At 53.2% G+C, this 21387-nt stretch overlaps 1 protein-coding gene across 2 annotated transcripts in view; it reads left to right on the top strand.

Moving 5' to 3' along the window:
• The first annotated feature begins 4589 nt into the window (after positions 1–4589).
• GPR137B (G protein-coupled receptor 137B) overlaps positions 4590–21387 on the top strand; it is a 35862-nt gene continuing 19064 nt past the window's right edge. For both annotated transcript variants that reach the window (XM_081299664.1, XM_081299663.1), the window contains exon 1: positions 4590–5256. In XM_081299664.1, the coding sequence (XP_081155790.1) occupies positions 4843–5256 (414 nt within the window). In that variant the 5' untranslated portion in view covers positions 4590–4842. The remainder of the gene's footprint in view (positions 5257–21387) is intronic.

Below are 21387 nucleotides of genomic sequence, written 5' to 3'. Positions count from 1 at the left end.
AGGGTGCTGATGTTGAGACGGGGCCCAGAGGTTGAGGAGACTTTCCTCTGGTTCAGCAGCAATGCCATCTGTTTGGTCATTTATGACTCATGGTGTCACGGCTCCCCAGCCACCAAGCCATGCAGCCAGCTCTCTGCAGAAAAGCAGCAGGGGAGCAGTGAGGTGGCAGAGTGGCAGCACAGCCGGCCATGAAGGTGAGGTGCGGCAGATCTAAGGTGCTCTGGGCCAGCGCTGAGGTGAGCCAAGTAAGCTGACCCATTGACCCATAGCAGCCTGGCCCATACACAATGGGATGCCCTCGTAGAAGTGCACTCCATGCAGCACCAGACAACCCCCCCCCCCCCAGCATGTGCAATTCAATGACTTCGCCCTCCAGCTTCCTGCTTCTTGAAGGAGGGAGAAAATGGACATAAACTGAATGGGACTCAGGGCTAACGGCATTATTACTTTGCCAAACCCTAATCAGCACAAGTTTGTACCAAAAGCAGTGACCCAAGTGCTAATAAAGCCCTAGACTAGCACACCCAGATGGGGAAATTCTGGTGTCAAGTTCCCTCCTGTCTGGAAGAGCTCTGTTCCTGTTTCTACTTCTGATAAATCCTCCTCTTATGCTCATTCTGGTCTGTGTATTTCACTTTTTGAATTGGTAAGACAAGAACCTTGAGAGAAGGAGTCATTTGATGGTGAGCTGGTGGGGCCTACCACTAAGAGCGGATGCATCTCTCCACTGCAAAGGCCTGAAGCTTGTGCACAGGCAAAAACAGGGAGTCAAGTTTTTCTGGTTTCAATGCGGCCTAATGGTGCTCGAAGTGTCATGGCAAAAGGAGGAGTTGGAGGGGGCTATGGCAAGCCCACTACAACATTTGAAGCAAATACATACCTTCTTTCTCAAATAACTATTTTTGAGAAAAAGGTTTGGCTTATTACCGGATTATAGAAGAGACTGAAAGTCTGATCAGGGAAGTTTAATGATCAGGTAGTCGGAGCTACCCATCTCGAGATGGATGTTACTGTGATCCATCAGACTTCCAAGTCAGGTTCACCAAAACACCCAGCTATGCTAGACATTTTTCAACATTCAGGAAGACGGAGTGACCTGCTCTATGATTTAAATCACTTTCTATTCCTAGCTAGGCCCCTGCTCATCTAATGGGCTTGTAGACACACAGACAGGGACTGATTCCATCCATGTTCTTGACAACCCATTTCCCCTCCCAACACTGACCTGCTTCTCACCAGCATCACCAGCCAGTTTTGTTTTTGATATTTTTTTAAATATTTATTTTTTAGTTGTAGTTGGTCACAATACCTTTATTTATTTTTATGTGGTGCTGAGGATCGAACTCAGGGCCTTGCACATGCTAGGCGAGTGCTGTACCGCTGAGCCACAACCCCAGCTCCTCACTAGCCGGTTTTGAGTCTTCTGAAAGGTGCCAATGTTAAGTGTGGTCCTAGATGCCCCACTTGGAGGGAGGTTATGTGGACATCTTTTATTGGCAGATATCAGCAACTTGTCCCCACTATAATACAGGGTTTTTGAACTTGGATTGACTTTCTTTACCCACCAATGCCTATGCCAGCATCCTCACACTTTCCTAAGGAATGCCTTATTCATCAAAACACAGTATTCCTTCTGTTTTAAACCAAAAGAAGAACCATGGTGGGCTAATTTCTGTCCCTCAGTAGCAGCCAAGGGAATAATCAGTTGTAGCCTCAGCCACAGTGCCTGGTGGACACTGCCTGGAAAGGGAGTGTCACCATCCTATGGTGTGGACTCTCTGAGCTGGAAGCTGACATAGAACACATGGCTGGAGGAACCAAGAGAGCGTGCCTGTCACTAACACACCCAATGACCTACTTGCAAATTTCTTGTTTCTGTTTCTCCTCCTCTGGGCTGTGCTAGTTTGAAGGTGTTGGTAACGAGAAGGAATTCTTCCACTTTGGGGATTTGAGCATAATTTCCATTGGAATGAAAATTGAGACGCTGGCTATTTCAGACTTTTCCTCTCGGGTGGGGGGAGAGGGGGTGAATTGCAAGTATTGGCATGATGATGGGGTGGCTATGATGGTGGGGGTAGCTGTGACTTCAGGGGGAAGTAGGGTTGCTCTTTATAATGGGCAAAAGGAGGTGAATGGATAAAACCCAGTCACGGCCATGCATCTTGCTCCTGGAACGTCCAGCAGCAAATCATAATAAAAAACTCTGACCCCTCAGGAATGAGGGCTGCTCCTAGCTACCTGAGATGTCTGACAAAGGGAAAGGGAGGTTCTGTAATGTGCATTAGGAGTCATAGAGTCCAATCAATAGCCTTAAGACCAGTTGCAAATCAAGGACTGTAACCTCTACTTACATTTTCTTTCTTGTGTATTATGCATATTGATATAAAATAATCGCCTTTGCTATTTGGCCCTTGTCCTCTACTGTTTTATATAGGACCAATTAGTGATGGATATCTTATTAGCTTGGTGCATGAGATATGGGAGGTGATAGATAATGAGTGACCATCACTCAGAGCTGCTGAGCTTGGAACTGGACACAGAAAAAAATGCGTTTTTCAATTGTTAAAAGATATTCCATTGTATTAAATGGAAGTATTTTTGTTGTACATCATCTTTATCTCTAGAATTGAAAGGATGGCAAGAAATACATTCAACACTTGGTAGTCAAAGAGGGATACTGAAGTAGTCATTTGGCATTCCTTTTGGCTGCTTTGAAGGTGTGGTAAAGATTATGCGTTCTCCCAAATCCATCCTCCCTTCATGAACAAGAGCAGAACCATGGCCTCTAGCTGAGCACAGTGCCACAGGGAATAGAGACAACATCTCCCAACCTCTCTTGTAGCTAGCCTACTAATGTATTTAAGTTCCATCGGTGAGCTGAACGTAGATGCATTGTGTGCATTGGAGGTCTCCTTAAGCAGAAGAGGGGTACCCTTTAGTCCTCTTCTGTTTTCCCTAATATCTACCTGAGATGTGGACACAGTAGTTGGAGAACCAGTAACCATCTTGGATCATGAGGTAGTCATGTGCATAGAAACTGGCACCATTTAGGAGAAATTTTAGAGCTGGACTTCTGATGGCAAACGATTTTCTTTCCATATAATAAAATGTGGACAGATGGTTTTTCCAATGTCCCAGGGGAGACACTGGTAAACAAGGCAAGTGCTTGGGATAAGAAAGTTCCCCAAGGAAACTTAGAAACAAGTCAGGTGACTAACAATTAGGCAAAGGTGCTCTGGAAGCACAGATGGGGCTCACCTGATCTCAAGCAAAGGCACAGTGGGTGATGCGGTCTGTAAAGACCTTCCGGAGGAAATGACACCTCATAGATCAAGAGGATTGGGCCAGTTGTTGCAGGAAGGTGTGGAAGAGTTGTCTTGCCTGGGGAGTGTCAGCTGGTACCAACACTGCTTATCCCTTTTCAGGAGATGAGTCAGGGGTGCACTCAGTCTCAGAACGAGGAGCAGGTGAGGGGAATTTAAGTATGGGGCAACAAAGGTAGGTGTACTCTTTAGAAAGCTCATCCCAGCTGCTCTCTGCAGAAAAGGAATGAGGGGAGCAAGGTCAGAAGGTGGGACTAATTCGCATGTCCTCTTTCAGTAGTGACAGAATGGAAGGACTCCGAAGGAGCACTTGGCCTCGTTCCCTGAGGGAGCTGGTAAACAATAGGCGATTTTAAGGAAAAGCTCAATCCAGGATCTACCAGTCCCTCAAGAAAAAGCACACACCGTTGGGCAGGAAATTGAGTTTCAATTTAAGATGAAAAAGGGAATCACAAGAAATCGCTGGAGCCTGGGAAATCGGGTCCCTTTCTTCTGTTTACTCGAACTGCTTGCCTAGCAAAGCTTCCACCCGGCACCCCGGCTTCTTTGCTCCGCCCAGTACATTCTCCAACTCCTAGGACTCCCAGCATAGCAGTAGTGTGGCGCCCGGGGGAGTAAACTGAGTCAATTCTCCGCCTGGGAGGAGCGGACAGGCCACGCTACCGAGTCGGCTGGACGGACCTGGCAGGCTGCGCCCCAGTCGCCGCCCGCGCGCCTCGGCCACCAGCGCTCGGAGGGTCTCTGGACTGGCATGTGTGCGGCCCGGGTTCGACAAACAAAGATGTTGTGTCCGCCGAAAACTAAAAAATAAATATTAAAAATTCTCTCTCTCTCTCTCTCTCTCTCTCTCTCTCTCTCTCTCTCTCTCTCTCTCTCTCTCTCTCTCTCTCTCCTCTCTCCCCCCTCTCCCTTAAAAAAAAAAAGAAAAAGAAAAGAGCCCAGCTCGCGTCCAGGCGCCCAGAGCCGCCCTGCTCAGGCACCGGCCGCTCCCTCCTCGGGAGGATTTGAAGGTCCTCAGACACCAGCCCTGACTCTGGCGTTCCTGGATTTGGAGTGGACATCACCCAGACGCTGTCGGTGCGCGGCCGCAGAGCCCTAGTTTTGTGTCTGCTTTTAAACGAAAATAGAAGTGCAAACAGGTTGTCATCCGCCAAGAGCGCGGACTGGAGTTCGGACCCACCCTCGGCTGGGCGGGGCGACCCGAGGACCTGCGGCGCAGGTGGGCGGCGGCCCGGGCGCAGGTGGGCGGCGGGCGGGGACGCGCAGGTGGGCGGCGGGCCGGGCCAACGGCGCCCCGGAGGCGCGGGCGCGCAGTGCGGAGCGGAGGGCGGGCCGGGCCGCGGAGCCGTGCGCGGGCGCGCGGGCCTGGGGGCGCGGCGCTGCCAATCGCAGACAAAGGCCGCCCAGGGAATCATGTGGTGCGGCGGGAGGAAGTGCGGCTTGTTTTCTTTCCTCCGGCCTCGGGGCTGCGGCGCAGCGCGATGCGCCGAGACCCCCGCGGGGGCGGCGGCGAGCCCCGATGAGGCCCGAGCGCCCCCGGCCGCGCCGCAGCGCCCCCGGCCCGATGGAGGCGCCGCCCTGGGACCCCGCGCGCAACGGCTCGTTGCCGCCCACGTTGACCCCGGCCGTGCCCCCTTATGTGAAGCTCGGCCTCACGGTGGTCTACACCGTGTTCTACGCGCTGCTCTTCGTGTTCATCTACGCGCAGCTCTGGCTGGTGCTGCGCTACCGTCACAAGCGGCTCAGCTACCAGAGCGTCTTCCTCTTCCTCTGCCTCTTCTGGGCCTCGCTGCGGACGGTCCTGTTCTCCTTCTATTTCAGAGACTTCGTGGCGGCCAACTCGCTGAGCCCCTTCGTCTTCTGGCTGCTCTACTGCTTCCCCGTGTGCCTGCAGTTCTTCACCCTCACGCTGATGAACCTCTACTTCACGCAGGTGAGTCGCGGGACGCGGTCCCGCGCCGCCCGGCTCTCACCTGGTGGAGCTGCCTGGATGGAGGAAGGCTCCGGTTCTGGGGTCTCTGAGTCTGTCTTGCCTCCTTCTCCTGAGTAATTCCGCAAGGAGACGGAAGACAGGGCTGGGGCCGCGGGTCCCTCGCCCCCTTGGCTCTGCACCACTTCGTGGGCACCTGGGCGCCTCTGCGCTCGGTGCCAAGCTGTATCTTCTGCGTGCATCAGATTTGGTACCGATGGAGGGTGCCCCCCAGGAAAGCTCGAACTCTACAGCCCCTCCAGCCATCTGCCTAAGCCTAAGGCACTGAAGCCCGGCCTGAGAAGGTTATCTGCATATTGGCCCCACTTTGAGGCCGGACACTACCTTTTTTAAGTAATGGCTGGGTGGACCAGGTTTGGTTTTGATGAGGTGTTTGTTTTGAACCTCAGGATTAGGAGCCCTACTGAAGTGCGACTTACTAACTCATTCCACAGGATTGCCTAACAGCAGTCTGGGGTCACACCCAGCTCCCCAGCTGTGGCAGGAGGTCAGGCTTGCTGTCTGAGCTCATTTGAAAGGCCCCAAGAAAAAAGCCATAAAAGTTAACCGGAGCTCTGTTACAGGAGCAGGATTCATTTTATGAGGCATATTGTTAAAAAGCTAATAGGTTGCATGTGAACTCATTTGGCTGCTGGTTTACCTGTTGGCTTAATGAAAGTATGGTAATTAATGTAAACACTTTGCAAGTACAATGCCGAGCTTGCACGAGGGTTTAACAGCACAGGGACACCACCATCCTCATTATCTCTATTCCCATTAGCTGTTCCAAGTATGAAAATGTCCATTCTCACCAGGACTCTGCCCAAGGGAGAGGCTCCAATTGTGTCATCTGTCGAGGGTAATTTAAGAGCTGTCTCCTGGGCAGCTTGCAGGCATCCCATGCCTTTTAACAGCATCTCTTTCTCAAAATGACACTGAATTTAAAAAGAAAAAAATAATTGCTCTGGTGTAGTGGGAGGCACCGGCTGAAATGTTGGAGGAAATATTTTGGCTTAAAATGGCAGATGTGACATTTAGTAGACGTTACATTCAGTGGGTCTAGCTGAGAGCCTTTTTTATTTTTATTTTTTTGTAGTTGTAGATGGACATAATGCCTTTATTTTATTTGTTTATTTTTATGTGGTGCTAGGGATTGAACCCAGTGCCTCATCCATTCTAGGCAAGTGCTCTGCCACTGAGCTACAGCCCCAGCCCCTGAGAGCATTCTTATGTGTCTGGTGTATCAGCATATTTTCCTGTCCAGGTAGTAGTGGTATTGTCTGTCCAAATACTCCTTTTTAACATATATATATAATATTCTTTGGTTGTCAGTGATATGTGGTGCTGAGAATCGAACTCAGTGCCTTACACATGCTAGGTAAGTATCCTCCACTGAACCACCCTCTAGCTCCCCAAATACTACTTTTAAACTTGCAAATCGATTCAGGCAGTTGGCTACATTGCAGACACTGGCCTTTGTAATTGGATCAAAATTGGGTGGTGCCAGGAAGATGCAGAAGGTAAGTTGGTGTTCCCTCAAGAACCGATAACAGTATCACACATTGAGATCTCCACTCCTGACCCTTTTGGGAAGGAGGAAAACGTGAGGAACTGCCATGGGTCTGTGGTAATCATATGCAAATCCTGAACTTAAGAGCCGATCCGGGCCTGGGCGGCACATTTTCTGCACTGTCTGCTGGTTGGTGAGTAAATGCTGAGCAAAGGAAAAAATGACCAGGCAGACAGAGCCACTCTGGCCAGGAGGCCCAAAGGCATGGTCCTTGTCTTCTTTATGTTTCCCAGACAGGCAGATGTCATAGCAAAGGGCGTTTTCCTGAGGGTCCAGGGAGGCTGGCAAGAGTAGGTGGCACTTAGGGCCGCATCTCGGACCCTGGCAGGCAGAACCATTCCTGGCTTCCAGAAAAGAACGCTGGAACTTCCGGGGTGGAGAGTGGCATTAAGAGGCTGGCCTTGTGACGCCAGCCCAACAGTGCCTGTGCTTTCCTGCTGTCCCCACACACTTACTGCCCTATACAGCATTCTTAGCCAGTGGCAGTACCTAAATGGGGAGCTTTAAGAATTACTGCTCTGGAGCTCCATCTCAGACCAAGTAAATCTGCTTTGGGACGGGAATGGTGTGCATGGCGCTGTTCTAAGCAGATTGTCTTCATGCTTCACAACAGCCCTCTGAACAAGCCCCACATTGTCCATTTTACAGACGAGTTAAATGACTCAGCCAGGATTTACACCCACATCTGTGAAATTGACAAGTAAGGCCTGTCTTTATGATGCATTTTAAATCTCTCAGGATGGAAAACATACCCAGACTAAATGCAAACACCTGTTCTCCAGGACCTTAAGATTTAGGGAGATACAATATATATTCAGCACAAATAAGTAGGGATTCAGTTGCATTTGGAGTGATAGAGACTATACATTTGGCACAGTTAAGTGGTGGTTCTGAGGCAGTTGGGCTAATACAAAGTATACATGTGGCAGTTAAGTCATGATTCAAGGGATGGCAGGAGTGGAATTTGAAGCCCTGGGGAACTCCAGCAGGTCCTGAGTCTTCAGAGTGGTGGGTTCTGAGGCAGGAGATGGGCTGGGAAGGGAGCAGTCTGGCGGAGGTTTGGAATTGGAAATGAAGCGGAAGCAGGGTCCAAGGGGGTGGAGGAACCTTTTGCCAGGACACTTTCTCATCTTACTTAACCTCTCCACTGAGGGCACTGTTACCCTCCCCTGAGACTCAGAGATGAGACCACTTATCTCCAGTGCCCTGCAGCCTGCCGTGAGGTGGATGGGTGTGAAGTCGTCTTCTCCCACACCCTGCATCCCGGCGACGCCTCTGTGCCTCGTTCATGCACTGCCCAGCTTTCAGCACCCGCCCCACCTGCCTATAGTCCACTCCGTACGGTAGCCCGATCACTGAGCAGGCCCACTTTACTTTTTCCCCCAAAATTCCTGTTTTTAAACTCTCCCTGGTTAAACCTCTTCTTCAGCCCTCATGACCTCTTAGGCACACCTGTAGGTTATTAAATCTTCATGTCCAACTTAAATCTCCTCTCCACCCCAGTCCAGGGCAGGCCTGGCTTCAGCTCTGGGGCTTGGAGAGCAGGGAGTATCTGGTGCTGTTAACCGGAGGGGACAGCCCCTGCATCTTCTGTGGTAGTTGTCTTGCGGCTTAGCCTGTCCACCCCTGGACAGACTGCACCCCAGCTTGCCCCTGCCGTGTCTCCATGGTGGGCTTCAACTTCACCCTGACCCCTCTGCTGTCTCCCTTCTGTCCAATCCCTTTTCCAGGAGGGCAGCCATGTGACTTTGGGCCCCCTTTTCAACCTTTCTTTTCTCGTGAAGCCATGGGGCTACTGCAGCCTCTCTACCACTCAGCTGCACAGGTGACGGGTATTCACCAGCGTCTTCTCCTGGGCCCACCCCTCTTGCTCCCTCTCCCTCCCTCCTAGGAACCCTCTTACCTGCTGAAATCCCAGGTGGAAGCAGGCACCACCAGGTCCTGGTGCCCACAGACCTGTGGGGCCCAGGCTCTGCCAGGCCTCCCTCCCCCACCCCTTTGCTCTGATGCCTACCCTGCTAGGCCTGCAGGTTCCAGCTTGGTAGGTGCTTGTCCAGGCTCCCTTGGTGACCCGGGATGAGGTGCTCTCTGCCAACAGACTGCTGAGCACCCTTTCCTGTCTCTGCTCCACCTCCTAATAAGCCTGGGTGTTGAGGAGGCAGCCAGCAGCAGGACTGGTCTGCGGACTCTCTGCAGGCCCTCAGCGTGCAGCAGGGGTATGTGGCTCAAAGATTCTGAGCTCTTTTGGGACATGGAGCATTAGGACCTGTTGTATCCAGCAGCAGGCCCTGGTGCCAACTCTGGGCTCAGCTGAGCCTGACACAGTCCCCCCTGGGGAGGTCGCAGGACCAGGTGTGCCTGAGGCCTCGTGCTGTGCCAGGACTCGGATCCCCTTTTCCACAGGGGAATCAGAGTGGGACAGGATCCTCAAAACCAAGGTGTGTGGGGTCTCTGCTCACGAGGCTTCATGGTCTCTCCCACCAGACCTTAGGGAGACACTTGGAAGCAAAGGGGGCAGCTGCTGGGCAGGGCAGGTATGCCTGCAGAGCGGGTGCGGAGGGTGGCGGAGTGGCAGCAGGCTTCGCAACACCTCTGCTTCCCTGCGTTCGGTCAGATGGAACGGGCCCAGCCTCCCTCAGTCCTGTCCTAGGACAAATTCCTGCCATTTGCTGTGCAGTGGTTGGAGGCAGGAAATGGAGAGGTGACCCTCTCAGTGGCAGAGAGGTGCTATGATAAGGGACATGCTCCTCGTGCCTCAGGGCCAATCTGTTGGGGTCTGGGTGTCCTGGTTTCTGCTGGGACTTTCACACGATTCCATTTGGCTGGAGCAGGGATGCTTTGTTAGTCGTGTGCTCCTGTGGGCTGGTACCGGGAACCCCTGGGGCACCGAGCTCATAGGGAACTGGAAGCTCATGGTAGGAGTCTTAGTTTCGTGGAGGCTGCTAGGAGCTCAGCATGGGCATGGGCCAGCAAGGGCTTGTGAATCAGGAGGTAGCTCTGTAACTGGAGAGGTGGGGAACCTGTGCTGGGTTCAGGTCTGTACCGACTTCTGAGGCTGCTACTGTACCAGGGCAGCGGGAACCACAGTGTTTGTCCTGCGGGTTGGAGAGGCTTGAGGAGACGCTGTGTGGATTGGAGCTCTTTGCTTTCCTTCTACTGCAGTACAGAACTCAGCTGACCTTGTCCCAACACTCCTGAGCCAGGCTCTTGCTTGGACGCCCTGGTCTGTACCAGCCCACCACACTGGCAGAATGACTTTCACCTCCAAGTCGCTGCTGTCCTGTTTGCTGAGTGGCGGTGGCTCTTGGCACACCCTTGGGGAGGGTATGATGAGCTGGCAATCCTGGCTGCCACTTCGGCATCCCCTGTGCCTTCACACAGCATGCTGCTCACCCTGTTGATGGGAATGAGGAGGCAACTCGCATTTAACCAGGGACTGTGCCTCCACCCCCACTCCCAGAAAGGGACGCAGTGACTTTAGGAATAAGAGGCTTTTGCTGTGGCCCCTGGCAGTCAGTCTGGTCAAGTACCTGTCATGTGCCAAGCCCTGTGCTGGGCCCCGGGAAGAGGAAGACCTCGCGGCCTCTGGGTGATCATGAAGAAGTATGATGCTTGGGAAGCAACAGGGCTTGCAGGCCCCCAGGGATCTCATTGCAGAGTTGGGACCACATACTGACACAGGGCAGAGACTATGCTTCACCTGGCCTCTAGCACCATACCCAGGCTCTGGCCTAGCACTGGCTGCCTGTGGTCACTGTGTGCTCCTGGGTGTGTACCTGTGCGTCTGAGTGTGTGTGGTTAGTGGTAGGAAGGGTTCTGCCAACTCTGCAGGTCTGTATGAATACCTGTGTGTGTCTGTGTACCTGTACATACCTGTGTGTGTGTGTGTGTGTGTGCACGCATGTGCAGGCTGTGTTCGTCTCCTCACCCTGCACTCCCCCTCTGTGAAGGAGCTTTGTGACTGCAGCCCAGGTCCTCAGGCCTCTCCTCTTCACCAGCTCCTTATTCTCTGTTGGTTGCTCTGCTTGGGTGCCTCAGGGCAATCCTCTGACAGCTGAGGGGGGCTCGTTTCTTTCATACCTGGAACATTTGCAGCGCATCAGCAGTCCGGCCCTCTTGGCCTCCACTCCAGCGGAGGCTGGGCCGCTGTCACCTGGAGCTCCCTGCAGTGGTTCCCTCATCTTAGGTGTTGCAGAGTCTGCTGTGTTTTTCCCTCCCCTAGCTTTCCACCGTCAGACAAGCAGCGGCAGGGACAGACCCCTGTGGTCACACCATTGTCCAGGTGACTTCAGGAGTCTGGCTCCTGTCATGTCTGACAGCAGACGCTGTCACTAGGCTGTCTCTCCCAGCAGCTGCTCAGCTCTGTGTGATAGGGAATTGAGGGCAGGGGTGGGGCAGTAAGGGAGGACTGACCAGAGAAGACCATCACTGCGAGGGTCGTGGGGTTTGGGAACAGCCCAACCATGGCGTCCCAAGAGCTGCTTTCACCATCCGGCCCTGGTGACCTTGTGTTTCCATGGGAGAAGGAAGCCTTTTTCTGGCTGAATGCCCGTTGGTCCTGACCTGCCAGTGGCCGATTCTTTCAGGATGGGAATAGTCATGGCAAACAATTCGAGCAGTACCTGGACACAGGCCTTAACAGAGGCCTGCAAAGGCTCCCTCAGTGTCTTTTTTAATTTGTCTTGCTGCTGGAGTTTAGCATCGTAACCTGCCAGGACAGATGGAGCCTGAGAAGTTTCCCTCCACCAGGGAGTTGGTTCCCTGAGCTCTGCCAGCTCTAGGCCTGGGAGCCACATGTGGTCTGTGCCTGTGCTTTTTTCTCTCTCTTTAAAATAACCTTTAAAGGCTATTCTTAGCTCACACTTTGAAGCTGGAATTAGCCGGGGGCTGTAGTTTCCTGGCCCCGGGTTACCACAAACCTGTGTGTTTTTCCAAGATCCCTCCCGCCTTACTCTCTAATTTTTCTGGGCAAGTCATTCAGACAAGTCAGAAGCAGGTTCTGGCTCCTCCCTGGGTTGAGGGAGTATCATTCACCACCTCTCAGTACCACCCCACCGGGGACCAAGCTTCTGACATATGAACTTGGGGGACCCATGACGTCCAGCCTGGGCACCCATGAAGCGGTCACTCCCTCCCTTCCTCCCCGCCTCCTCTGGCAGTCACCAGTCTGCCCTCTGCCCTGGTTTGACCTGTTCTGGAGAGTTCACAAGATCATACAGGTCCTTTTGTGCCTGACTTCTTCGCTTAGCACATGGTTTTGAGGTTCATCCCGTGGTAGCACGTGGCATATCCTTTTTAAGGCCTTTTGTTCCATGGCGGCTGGACAGTGGGGTGTTCCATTGCTGCCCCTGGGTGTCGTGTCGGCCACGCTGTGCACAGAGTCAAGCTTGAGAGTGGTTCCTGCCTCTGTGGAACTTGGCTCTGAGGGGGGGGGGGACAGACTTTGTGTAGATAGTTTCTCCCTTGTGCAGCGGCTGATGTCACTCAGCTATGGCCCCTTTGGGGGTGACTCCAGATGTGGGGTGTGGGGTGTTGGGAGCTGTATACATTCCTTCACCTTCACCATTCTCCCTGAGGACACTCATTCAGAACAACATCAGTGGCTTTGATGTTATTTAAGTATAAGTCAGATCCATGTGCAGTAAATTTTTTTATGATTAAAAAAAAATCTTACTTCAGGAAAATGAAATAAAAATATTTCCAAAACCAGATATCCACCAAGAGAGGCTGGCTCTGTGCTGGGGAACAGGGCTCGGTCAGAGCTGCTGCCTATAGCTTGGGTCTTTGGGAGTCTACCCCATTACCCTGGCCCTGCTCCCAGCAGCCATTTATTGGATGCTGCTGAATTGGGGCATCTTCTGACAGAGCTGGGTGACAGGTCAGCTCCCTGCCAGTCTCCGGTTATGTATGGGAAGCCATAAGGCTGTTCTTCCTGCACCTGCTATAGGTAGGTTGGAGCCTGAGCCCTGCCCGTGTGTGTTCAGGGCAGCTTCTGGGGTTCAGACCACCCTGAGGGTGAAGAGTGGTGCAGATGATTTCTGCTTCTCTTCTGGGGTCAAGCACGGCACAGGAGGTCCCTCTTCTATGACAACCTGTCACAGAGTGCATTCTCCTGCTTAGGGTCAGCCATCCTCAGTTCTTTCCCTGTTCCTGATTGAGGGTGGGCTTGTCCTTCACCCTCCTGACCATTGTCCCTTACAGCCCTGCCCAGGGTCCCATAGTGAGTTGGGGGCAGCACTGGGAGCAGCCCTAGGTCTGGTCCCAGGTGAGAGTCACGCTCCATTGCACCACGCGGCTTCTCCCCCCAGGGGTTCCTGTGGCCCTCCTCCCAGTGGAAGGACCCAGAAGCATCATCTAACACTGCAGTGTGCCCAGCAAGGGAAAGCCTCTCTGGGAAAACCTTCCATTCTGAAGCAGGTGGTTCTGTGGGCTGGGGGTAGGTTGGGCATTTTCACTGTTGACTTTGTGGAACGTGCCCTCCAGGGTCAGGGGGCTCCTCTGCTGGATGGGTAGAGCCTGCATGGCACTGCCACCTTGGAAGCCAGGCTGCAGGGAAACCTGTGGGGTCCCCAGGCAGCGGACACAGGCGCCCTCTGCAAGGCACTGTAAGGAATATTTGTACTCACCCTGTCTCACAGAGAGACACCCAGACACAAGCCCAGAGAGGTCAGCAGTTTACTTCGGGCCTCAGAGAATGTTCATGGACTTGACCAGGCTCATCCCTGGGGCCTGGCTCTCAGTGGACAGGATGACACAGAAAAGCAGGGACACTGAGGGCCAGTGTTTGATGTGTTTAGGTTCATGTGGAGAGTCACGTTTCCCAAGAGCCTGAGCCCCTGTCCCCTGTGGGCCGCCTGCCTGTGGGTGACTTACCAGCATGGGGACCAAGTGCCCTGCCAGCCCTGTGGGGCAGCCAGATTGTGCTGGTGCTGTTGGATGGGCTCAAGGCTCTGTGAGGTGGGGAGCTGGGCTGAGGAACTGGAGAGAGGAGAGTCCTTTAGGAAGGGAGGCTGCAAGTGGAGATGGCCTCTGTCTGTGAAGGTGAAGGCCCTTGGCTGTCCCTAAGCACTTATTGGAATGTTTTCTGAGTATCAAGAGTGGAGTGTCCAGTTGTGAGGCTGACCTCCTATCTCCTGGGGCACATGTGCACACACACAGTTGCACGCACGCACAGACGCATAAAAGTGGTATGTCACAGGTCAGTGGAACAGCACCTTGGAGCTCTCATGGGATCAGAGAAGGCTGAGAATACCCCTGGGCGCTCTGGGGTTTACAGAGTGCAGATGGAGGAAGCTTGCCCCATGTGGGGTTCTGGGTTCTGAGTCAGCACAGGGCTGACAGTGAGCAGGCCGCCCCTTGGGCTCAGAATGGGGAACTGACCCATGAAGACCAGGGCCTGGGCCTGGCTGGCCCCACACAGACGGGGCATACCGGGGCTGCCCCAGCATGCTCCTTGTCTTTTAATGGGGTTCTGTAGCTTCAAGAACCAAAGGTGTCTCTGGGTTGGTTGATCTTCAGAACTCTCTTTGAGGAAGTTAAGAGGAGGAAATGACACAATGCCCTTTGTACACACCAACACTGATTCCAGTTGAAGTGATGCTAGTGGAATCGAAGGCCCTTCCTCGTGTCTGTGCACAGGGGGAGGCTGTGTGAGGGCCAGCCTGTGGGAGAGGCTGGGGCCAGTGGGTTTGTATTTGGCCATGTGTACCTGGGCCCACCCAGACTCGGTGGACTAAAGGGCATTATTTCTTCACCCAGTGAGAACCAGAGTCTAGGCTGGGCAGTGCCCCTTCCCTCACAGTGGGGTCTTCTTCGTTTCTTAGCTCACTGGATAGAGGATTGTCCCATCCCCATGGTCACCCACATTCCAGACAGGGAGCCAGGGAAAGGGAAGGGCAGAAACCATAATATCTGGAAGGTGTAGTGTCCCCAGAAATCCTTCGCAGACTTCTGCTGAGTCTCACTGTGCAGAAAGGGGCATCCTGGGAAGGATGCACTTAGCTGCATGACCTGTGGCCCTGAATGGGGGGGGCTCTGCTGCAATGGTAGGAAGGAGAGAAGGGGTGTTGGGAGGTCAAGCCACAGTGCCTGCCACACAGCCACTAGTTACAGCATGCCCAGAGCAAGACCCCATCTCCAAGGCCGGCATGGCGAGGACCTGTACAGGGCAGTTGCAAGTTTGCTGGTGACCAGCATTTCCCATCACTAGCTGCATTCAGAGAAGAAAACAAAGGGGACATACCACACAATCCCTTAGTTTTTTTCTTCCTTTGCAATAGCTTCCTGGAACTCTAGCAGCCGGCTGGTGGCCAATTGCTGTTGACTTCACTGGGGGCTGGTTTAAGTTGGTCGCCAGGCCCCAGGTGGTCTGAGTTGGTTAGCTTATGAATCTCTCTTGGTTGATTCCTCCCTATCATGCTCCGCTGTTTCTGGTCTCCAGAGGATTTCATTAGTTACCTCTCTTCTTGTTCAGTTGCTTTAATGTGAGCAGAAAGATTAGTTTTTGCCCTGGAGTCTCCCTTGAGAATCCTCTAGGTGTCCCCAGGGTGGGTACAGGGTAGGGAACATGGGTGTCCTTACCTCTCAGCCCCAGCTGCCCTGTAAACCCCAGCCAGCTTCCCCTGTGGGGCTGTGTGCCCAGCGAAGCCTCGGGGGCCGGTCACACTGGTGCTGCGGACACAGGAGTGTGCGTGGGTAGCATGCTTGCCCCGTCCTCAGCCCCCAGACCCACAGCCTGCATCGGACCTTTGGAAGGAAAGAAAAACAACTGACAGCAGCCTTTCCCTGGCTTCTTGGAGAGGCCACCTTGAGGCAGACCCCCCCCCTCCCCCCCGAGAGCCGCCTCCTGGTCTTCAGGGAAGCCTGCAGAAGGGGAGAGTCCTCCATCTGGATCTGAGGGACCCTGGCTGTCCTGCCCCCTGCTCTACTGAAGGAGGCCCTCCCTGCATATGGGAACAGCCTGGGGCAGCTGACTCGTGACTGGCTCCCGGGAGACTGTGGCCTCAGGGCTTGCCCAATTTCCCCAGTGTATTAGGAAGTGGGCAGCACAGAGTCACCAAGAGCAGGTGCTGAGTGTGTCTGTTCCTCACCTTTCCGAGCGTTAGGGTTCCTTTTATGGTCAAGAAAGCTCCAGTGATCTCAGACCCGTAGTTGCGCATTGAGAACATGGTTTGGGAACGTGTGAGGACAGACAGTCCTAGCAGCCACAGCATAGGGACAACAAACAGAAGAATTGTCAGGGGCGGGTGTTTGTCTAAGTGCTCTACGTGGTTAATTCACCTCAGTGTCTCCAAAGCCCATGAAGTGGGTGCTGTTATTCGTCTCCTGTACAGATGAGGTAGGTACTTGAGGCACAGAAAGGTGTGGTGACTATCCCACGCCCACTCAGCTGGTTGAGCCAGGATTTGAGCCAACGCAAGGCAGCTCTGCTGGAGGTGGATATGCAGCAGTGGCCAGTTGAGACCGTGGCCAACACTGTGGCCTGGTGAAGATGCGTGAGCCAGAGTCCTGTGTTTCAACAGAGACATGTTCCAGTTGCAATCCAGGGGGGATTGTGGGTCTCCTGGTACCTCTGTGAGCAGGGTAGAGCCATGCAGGACGTCCTGAAGGTCATTTGAGTGACACACCTAGTAACAGATAAGGCTGCTGGGTATAAAGCCACCAAAGCTAGGTGACTACTGTGATGACCTGGGAGAGCACAGAGCCCAGTGGGGCTTGGCCAGGGTGCCTGTGCCATTTCTGTTTTTAACAACAAAGCAGTGGGTACAAGTGTGCAGAGCCTCAAGGTTGGTGAAGCTGAGTGGTGGACACACCAGGGTCAGCAATGATTTTTTTTTTTTGTATACATGAAATATTATAATAAAATGTTTACGGGGCTGGAGCGAGTCTCAGGGTAGAGCACTTGTGTAGGATGTGCCAGGTCCTGGGTTCCATTCTAGTACCAAGAAAAACAAGTCATCGATATGTGATATTTTCAAAGGAGTTTGCATTTATACATTTTAAAACTGAGAGAGAAACTGTTTCTTTGGCCTTGAGCTTACTTGGCGCATGCAGTTTCAGATCCCCCTCATTACTCGAGGGTCTCTCTGGGGGCCTCAGCCTGCTGGCAGGACCACAAGCCCCCGGGTCAGGGTGTGAAGCTTACGGAGGGTGAGGGATTCACAGTGCCCTGTGTCTGTCCTTTTCTGCGGGCAGCATTTCAGGAGGTGGGTCGCAGAAGAGGTGCCTCCAAGGAGGTCGCATTGGGGTTTACAAAGCAGAGTGGCCACACTGAGGGCCACTGGCAAGCCTGGCAGTACAGTGCTTCATTTAGTTGCACCGCCTCTGGGTACAGCAGAGGGCTCTTGGGTTGGGTTTCACTAAATGCACAAGGGACACTGTCATACCCACAAAGAATAACGTGGGACAGATCTGCCAGCAGCAGCCAATGCAACATTAGAATGATTGTGAGATGGCAAATGACACTTGTAGTCATGGGAAACATGGCGGCAGGAGTTCGGAGGGGGTGCCGGTCGGCATGGAGCAGGCCATGATGTATGGGTCAGGAGGAGGGCTCAATGGCTGCAGGCCTTTCTGCTTCCGCAGGAGCAAACATATTAGCAGCAGTGCCCTGGGTGCCCTTGTCCTCTGCAAGGGCCTGGTAAAGGGCGTGGGGCTACTGCTGGGGCCCAGGGCCACCACAGTGGGGATGAGGAGGCCAGCTTGTAACCACAGGGGTTCCCACGCTCCCTCTTCCAGCAGCCACCAGAGAAGCCAGGTCAGGCTACCGTCACAGGCCTGCTGAGTCCCGCCGGGGTTCTAGGTGGGACTTTAAAAAGCAGAGACCGTGATGGTAAAAGCACAGGGAGCTTGCTAAGGGCAGGCGAAATGCTGTGTCTGCAGGGCACCCGTGAGACCTGCAGCTCACCTTGTCCTCCAGCTCTGCTTCCGCCCCTCCTCTGTCCCTGTTGCTACCATAGGCAACCCCTGAGAAGTCTGGTATGTTCAGAACTGTGCAGACTTCCTGGGACTGGAGGGAAGGTAGGACCCTCCGCACTCACTGGCCATTCCTATCAAGTCTCCATTAAGCCACTGGGAACCTGCAGCGTGACCTCGCCCCCCAGTACTCTCCACCCTCTCCAGGGGGCCCTCGGTGGGCCCTGCCTCTGCCTGATTCACCCTCCTTGGGTCCCACTTGGGTCACCCAGGCTTAGGAACGAGGACCCTGCACCCCTGAGTGACGTCTTGCCTGTCACAGCACACATGTTTGAGGAGTAGCTGTGTCTGGAGTTGACTCACCGCTCCCACTTCCTCCCCTGCCAGTGGCCGTGAACTTCCCCAGGGCCCTCCTTTGCTCCCCAGAGTGGGTGGAATATTATCCTGCCTCACCTCCTGCAGATCGTCCCCACCCAGCAGAGAGGCCACTGCGACTGAGGGGGCCTGCTGGACTTCCTCTCTAGGCCTTTTATTTTTAGCAGCTTCATTGAGATAGAAGTCCTACTGAGACTGTATTTATGGAGATTGCAGCTACCACCACAATCAATTTTAGAAATTTTTTCATCATCCCCAAAAGAATCCTGTACCCAATAGTGGTAACTCCCCAACTCCCCCACCCCTGGGCCTAGGCAGCCTCTGATCTACCGTGTGTCTGGTTTGCTTTTAAACACACACCTGTGTTCACCTTCTCTGTCAGTCATAGTGCTGGCCATTTGCTCTGGTCCCCAACCCTGACCCCCTCTCCTTCTGTAGTGATGTTAGTTTTCTGCTGAGTCCTCAGCATCTCTTACCTAGGGACCCCCACACTCCTGGCCTGGCTTCAGGCTGCCACCTCCTGGGGCCACCTACCTGCTTGTCCTGTGCATTCCTCTTGGAGACTGACAATATACTAGCTTTTTAAAGGTTCTGAGAATTCCTGGAGGGAAACAAGTGTTTTCCTACTGATTTCTAAAATTGGTCATGTGACATTATGTTCAATAACATTTGTGGTTAATTTCTAATTCTGTTGGAATAGCTTGAGAAACTGAGGGTAAATTCTTACAAGTGGAATTTATTAGGACAAAGCATATGAATGTTTGTAAGACTCAAAGACTGCACGGAATTCTTGGTGACCATCCTAGGAAACTCTGTGTTTCACTGAGATCTAGAAAGGGATAGGGCTGCAGGGGCCAGGGACTGAGGGAAGTGAGGAAATGCTTTCTCTCTAAAGGAGTGGGGGAGGGGCAGTGGTGGCAGGCGGGGGACAGGTGGGCCTCACTGCCAATGGGCCCCTCTGCCTATTTGCAGCTCTTGGCTGGGGATGCCATTCTGCAGGTCCCAGGCAAGAGACACAGCATTGCCCAACGAGTGGGAATGAGCAGAGACCCCAGAGTAGCCATGGATGAACCCTAATCCACCCAGACCCCTCCTCTGTCTCTCCTGTGACAAGAGCTACATCTGCAGCAGGTGCCAAGGAGCAGAGAAGGGCTGACGTAGCAGCCCAGATTGAGCCCATGACCTGCAAGCCCGGTCTCTGCTCTGACCAGGTGAGGCTGGAGCCTCCGGGGTCCTCTGTTGCCATGATCTATATGTCTGGCTCCTGCCTCTCCAGGAGCGCCCCAAGCCCGCTGAAGGTAGGGCTTGTCACATCCTCTTCCCTCGTTCCCAATGGCACTTTGTACAGAGTTGAATCCCCAGGATGGTGCTCCCAGGCTGTGCCCTGGCTGAGGCTGCCACTCCCTTGGAGACCCCACAGGGTGACACAGTTGCAGTGCAGCTGTGTCAGGTGTTGGGTAGAGTAGACAGAGTGAGTCCCCTGACTCCAATGAGCCCCACAATCGGGGCACACAATCTGAAAAGAAAGTTGTATATTTTTATGACAAGGTCGAATTTTAAAAAAGATAGTGTAGCTGCTTCTCTTGTCATTAAAAACAAGATCCTAAGTACTAACAGGAGGCCTCGTTGAATTGTAAGGATCATTGTTAAATTTTGTAGCAGAATTTTCGAGTCAGTATTAATCAGTTCCTTGCTCCTAAGTGAGGCTGTAACTTACTGTGGGCGGCAGGGACGTACCAAAGGTCATGAGCCTGGTCCCCCTCCCATGGCAGGTGGTCAGGACTCAGGCAGGGACACTGACCTGTAGTGCCATGACCAGAGCCCCAAAGATCTCAGTGTATTTATGGGTGAACCCCCTTACTTACTTCCAAAAGGAGTTTAGGATCGTGACGAGACTTCTGTTAGAAACCACAGCATCCCTCCAGGTAGCTGGCAGACTCACCTGCTGGGGAGGTGGAGATGGGGAGCCGCCTGACTGAAACCTGTGGGAACACCTGTAACCACCCCCTCAGCGACTCTTTGGCCTGGAGTCCTCCCTGGTGGCACATTCCTGGAAGTTCAAGGTGACAACGTGGTATGGATGGGGGCTGGCTGCAGCAGTGTGTTCCCCATGTCCCGCTTCTCACCTCACATGTTGACACTACTGCTCTGACTTACGGGGGGTGGCCACTCCGCCATTTTAGAAGGTTTTACGTTTGAATCACCACCAGTCAGAATGTTCTAATGATCCACAGCTCCACAGTGTATTATGTCAGGAAGCTTGTTCTCTCTAGGGTCAGCATCTCCCCAGTAGTCCTGGGCCGGCGATGTCAGAACCATGTGGAGAACTTAGTGAACTTGAGATCCCTGGGCCTCTTCCTGGCCCTCTGGACTGGGATCTCCAAAAGGGGGCCTGGGACTTGGTTTTTCAAAAGTTCCCCAGGGAATTCCTCTGTATATGAAATTCTGAGAAATGCTGAGAAAGTCATCAGAAGAATGTTTTCTAGAAGCTTCCTAAGGATGCCCCACATATCAGCCCACAGTCTCTCTGAATCCTCAGGCACCCAAGGTCCACTAAAGGTTTCCTGGGGTTCCCCTCAGATACCCGTCCAGCAAACCAGCTCCCACTTCCTCCTTAGACAAGGGACAACTGTACCCAATTGTTCCCACTGTGGTTCCAGGGTTGCCTGTGCCTCCTACACATGAGAGCCCAAGCTTCTGCTGGACACTTTTTCTTTGGCCTCAGGTGATATGCATCAGTCCCTTAGACAAATACTGCAGGGACTGAGCAGATCCTGAGAGGAGTGCCGTGTGCAGAGGGCGGGCGCATGTCACCAGGGGATTCCCAGGAGGGTGATGCAGGTTAAGGGGTGGTGGGGCTCCTGGGAACATTGTGGCATAGGGCTGCAAGAGAAAAGGCCCAGAGGTCAAGGGCAGGTTTAGAAAGTCCATATGGAACAGTTTGCTTAGAAGTAGGGATTGAGTCCTTTTATTCCCCCATTTATTGAGCTGTATTTGACAAAAATCATGTAATTCAGGGTGTGCAATGTGACGTGTTGACGTGTGTATCTATAGTGAATGATGCCCACAATCACTGATGGAGACTCTCGTCATTGAACATGGTTACTCTCATTTTCTGCAGGGAGAACACTTGAGCTTTACCCTCCTAACAGATTTCAAGTATGTGACATGGTGCAGTTAACTGTTGTCACCAGGCTGGGTTAGGTCTCCAGGAATTGCTGATGTGGAGCTGGAGG

The sequence above is a fragment of the Spermophilus citellus genome, assembly GCF_964194105.1.
Source record: "Spermophilus citellus genome assembly, chromosome: 6".
Taxonomy (NCBI): domain Eukaryota; kingdom Metazoa; phylum Chordata; class Mammalia; order Rodentia; family Sciuridae; genus Spermophilus; species Spermophilus citellus.
The sequence above is the reverse complement of the archived record's forward strand: the minus strand, read 5'-3'. Positions and strand labels throughout refer to the sequence as shown.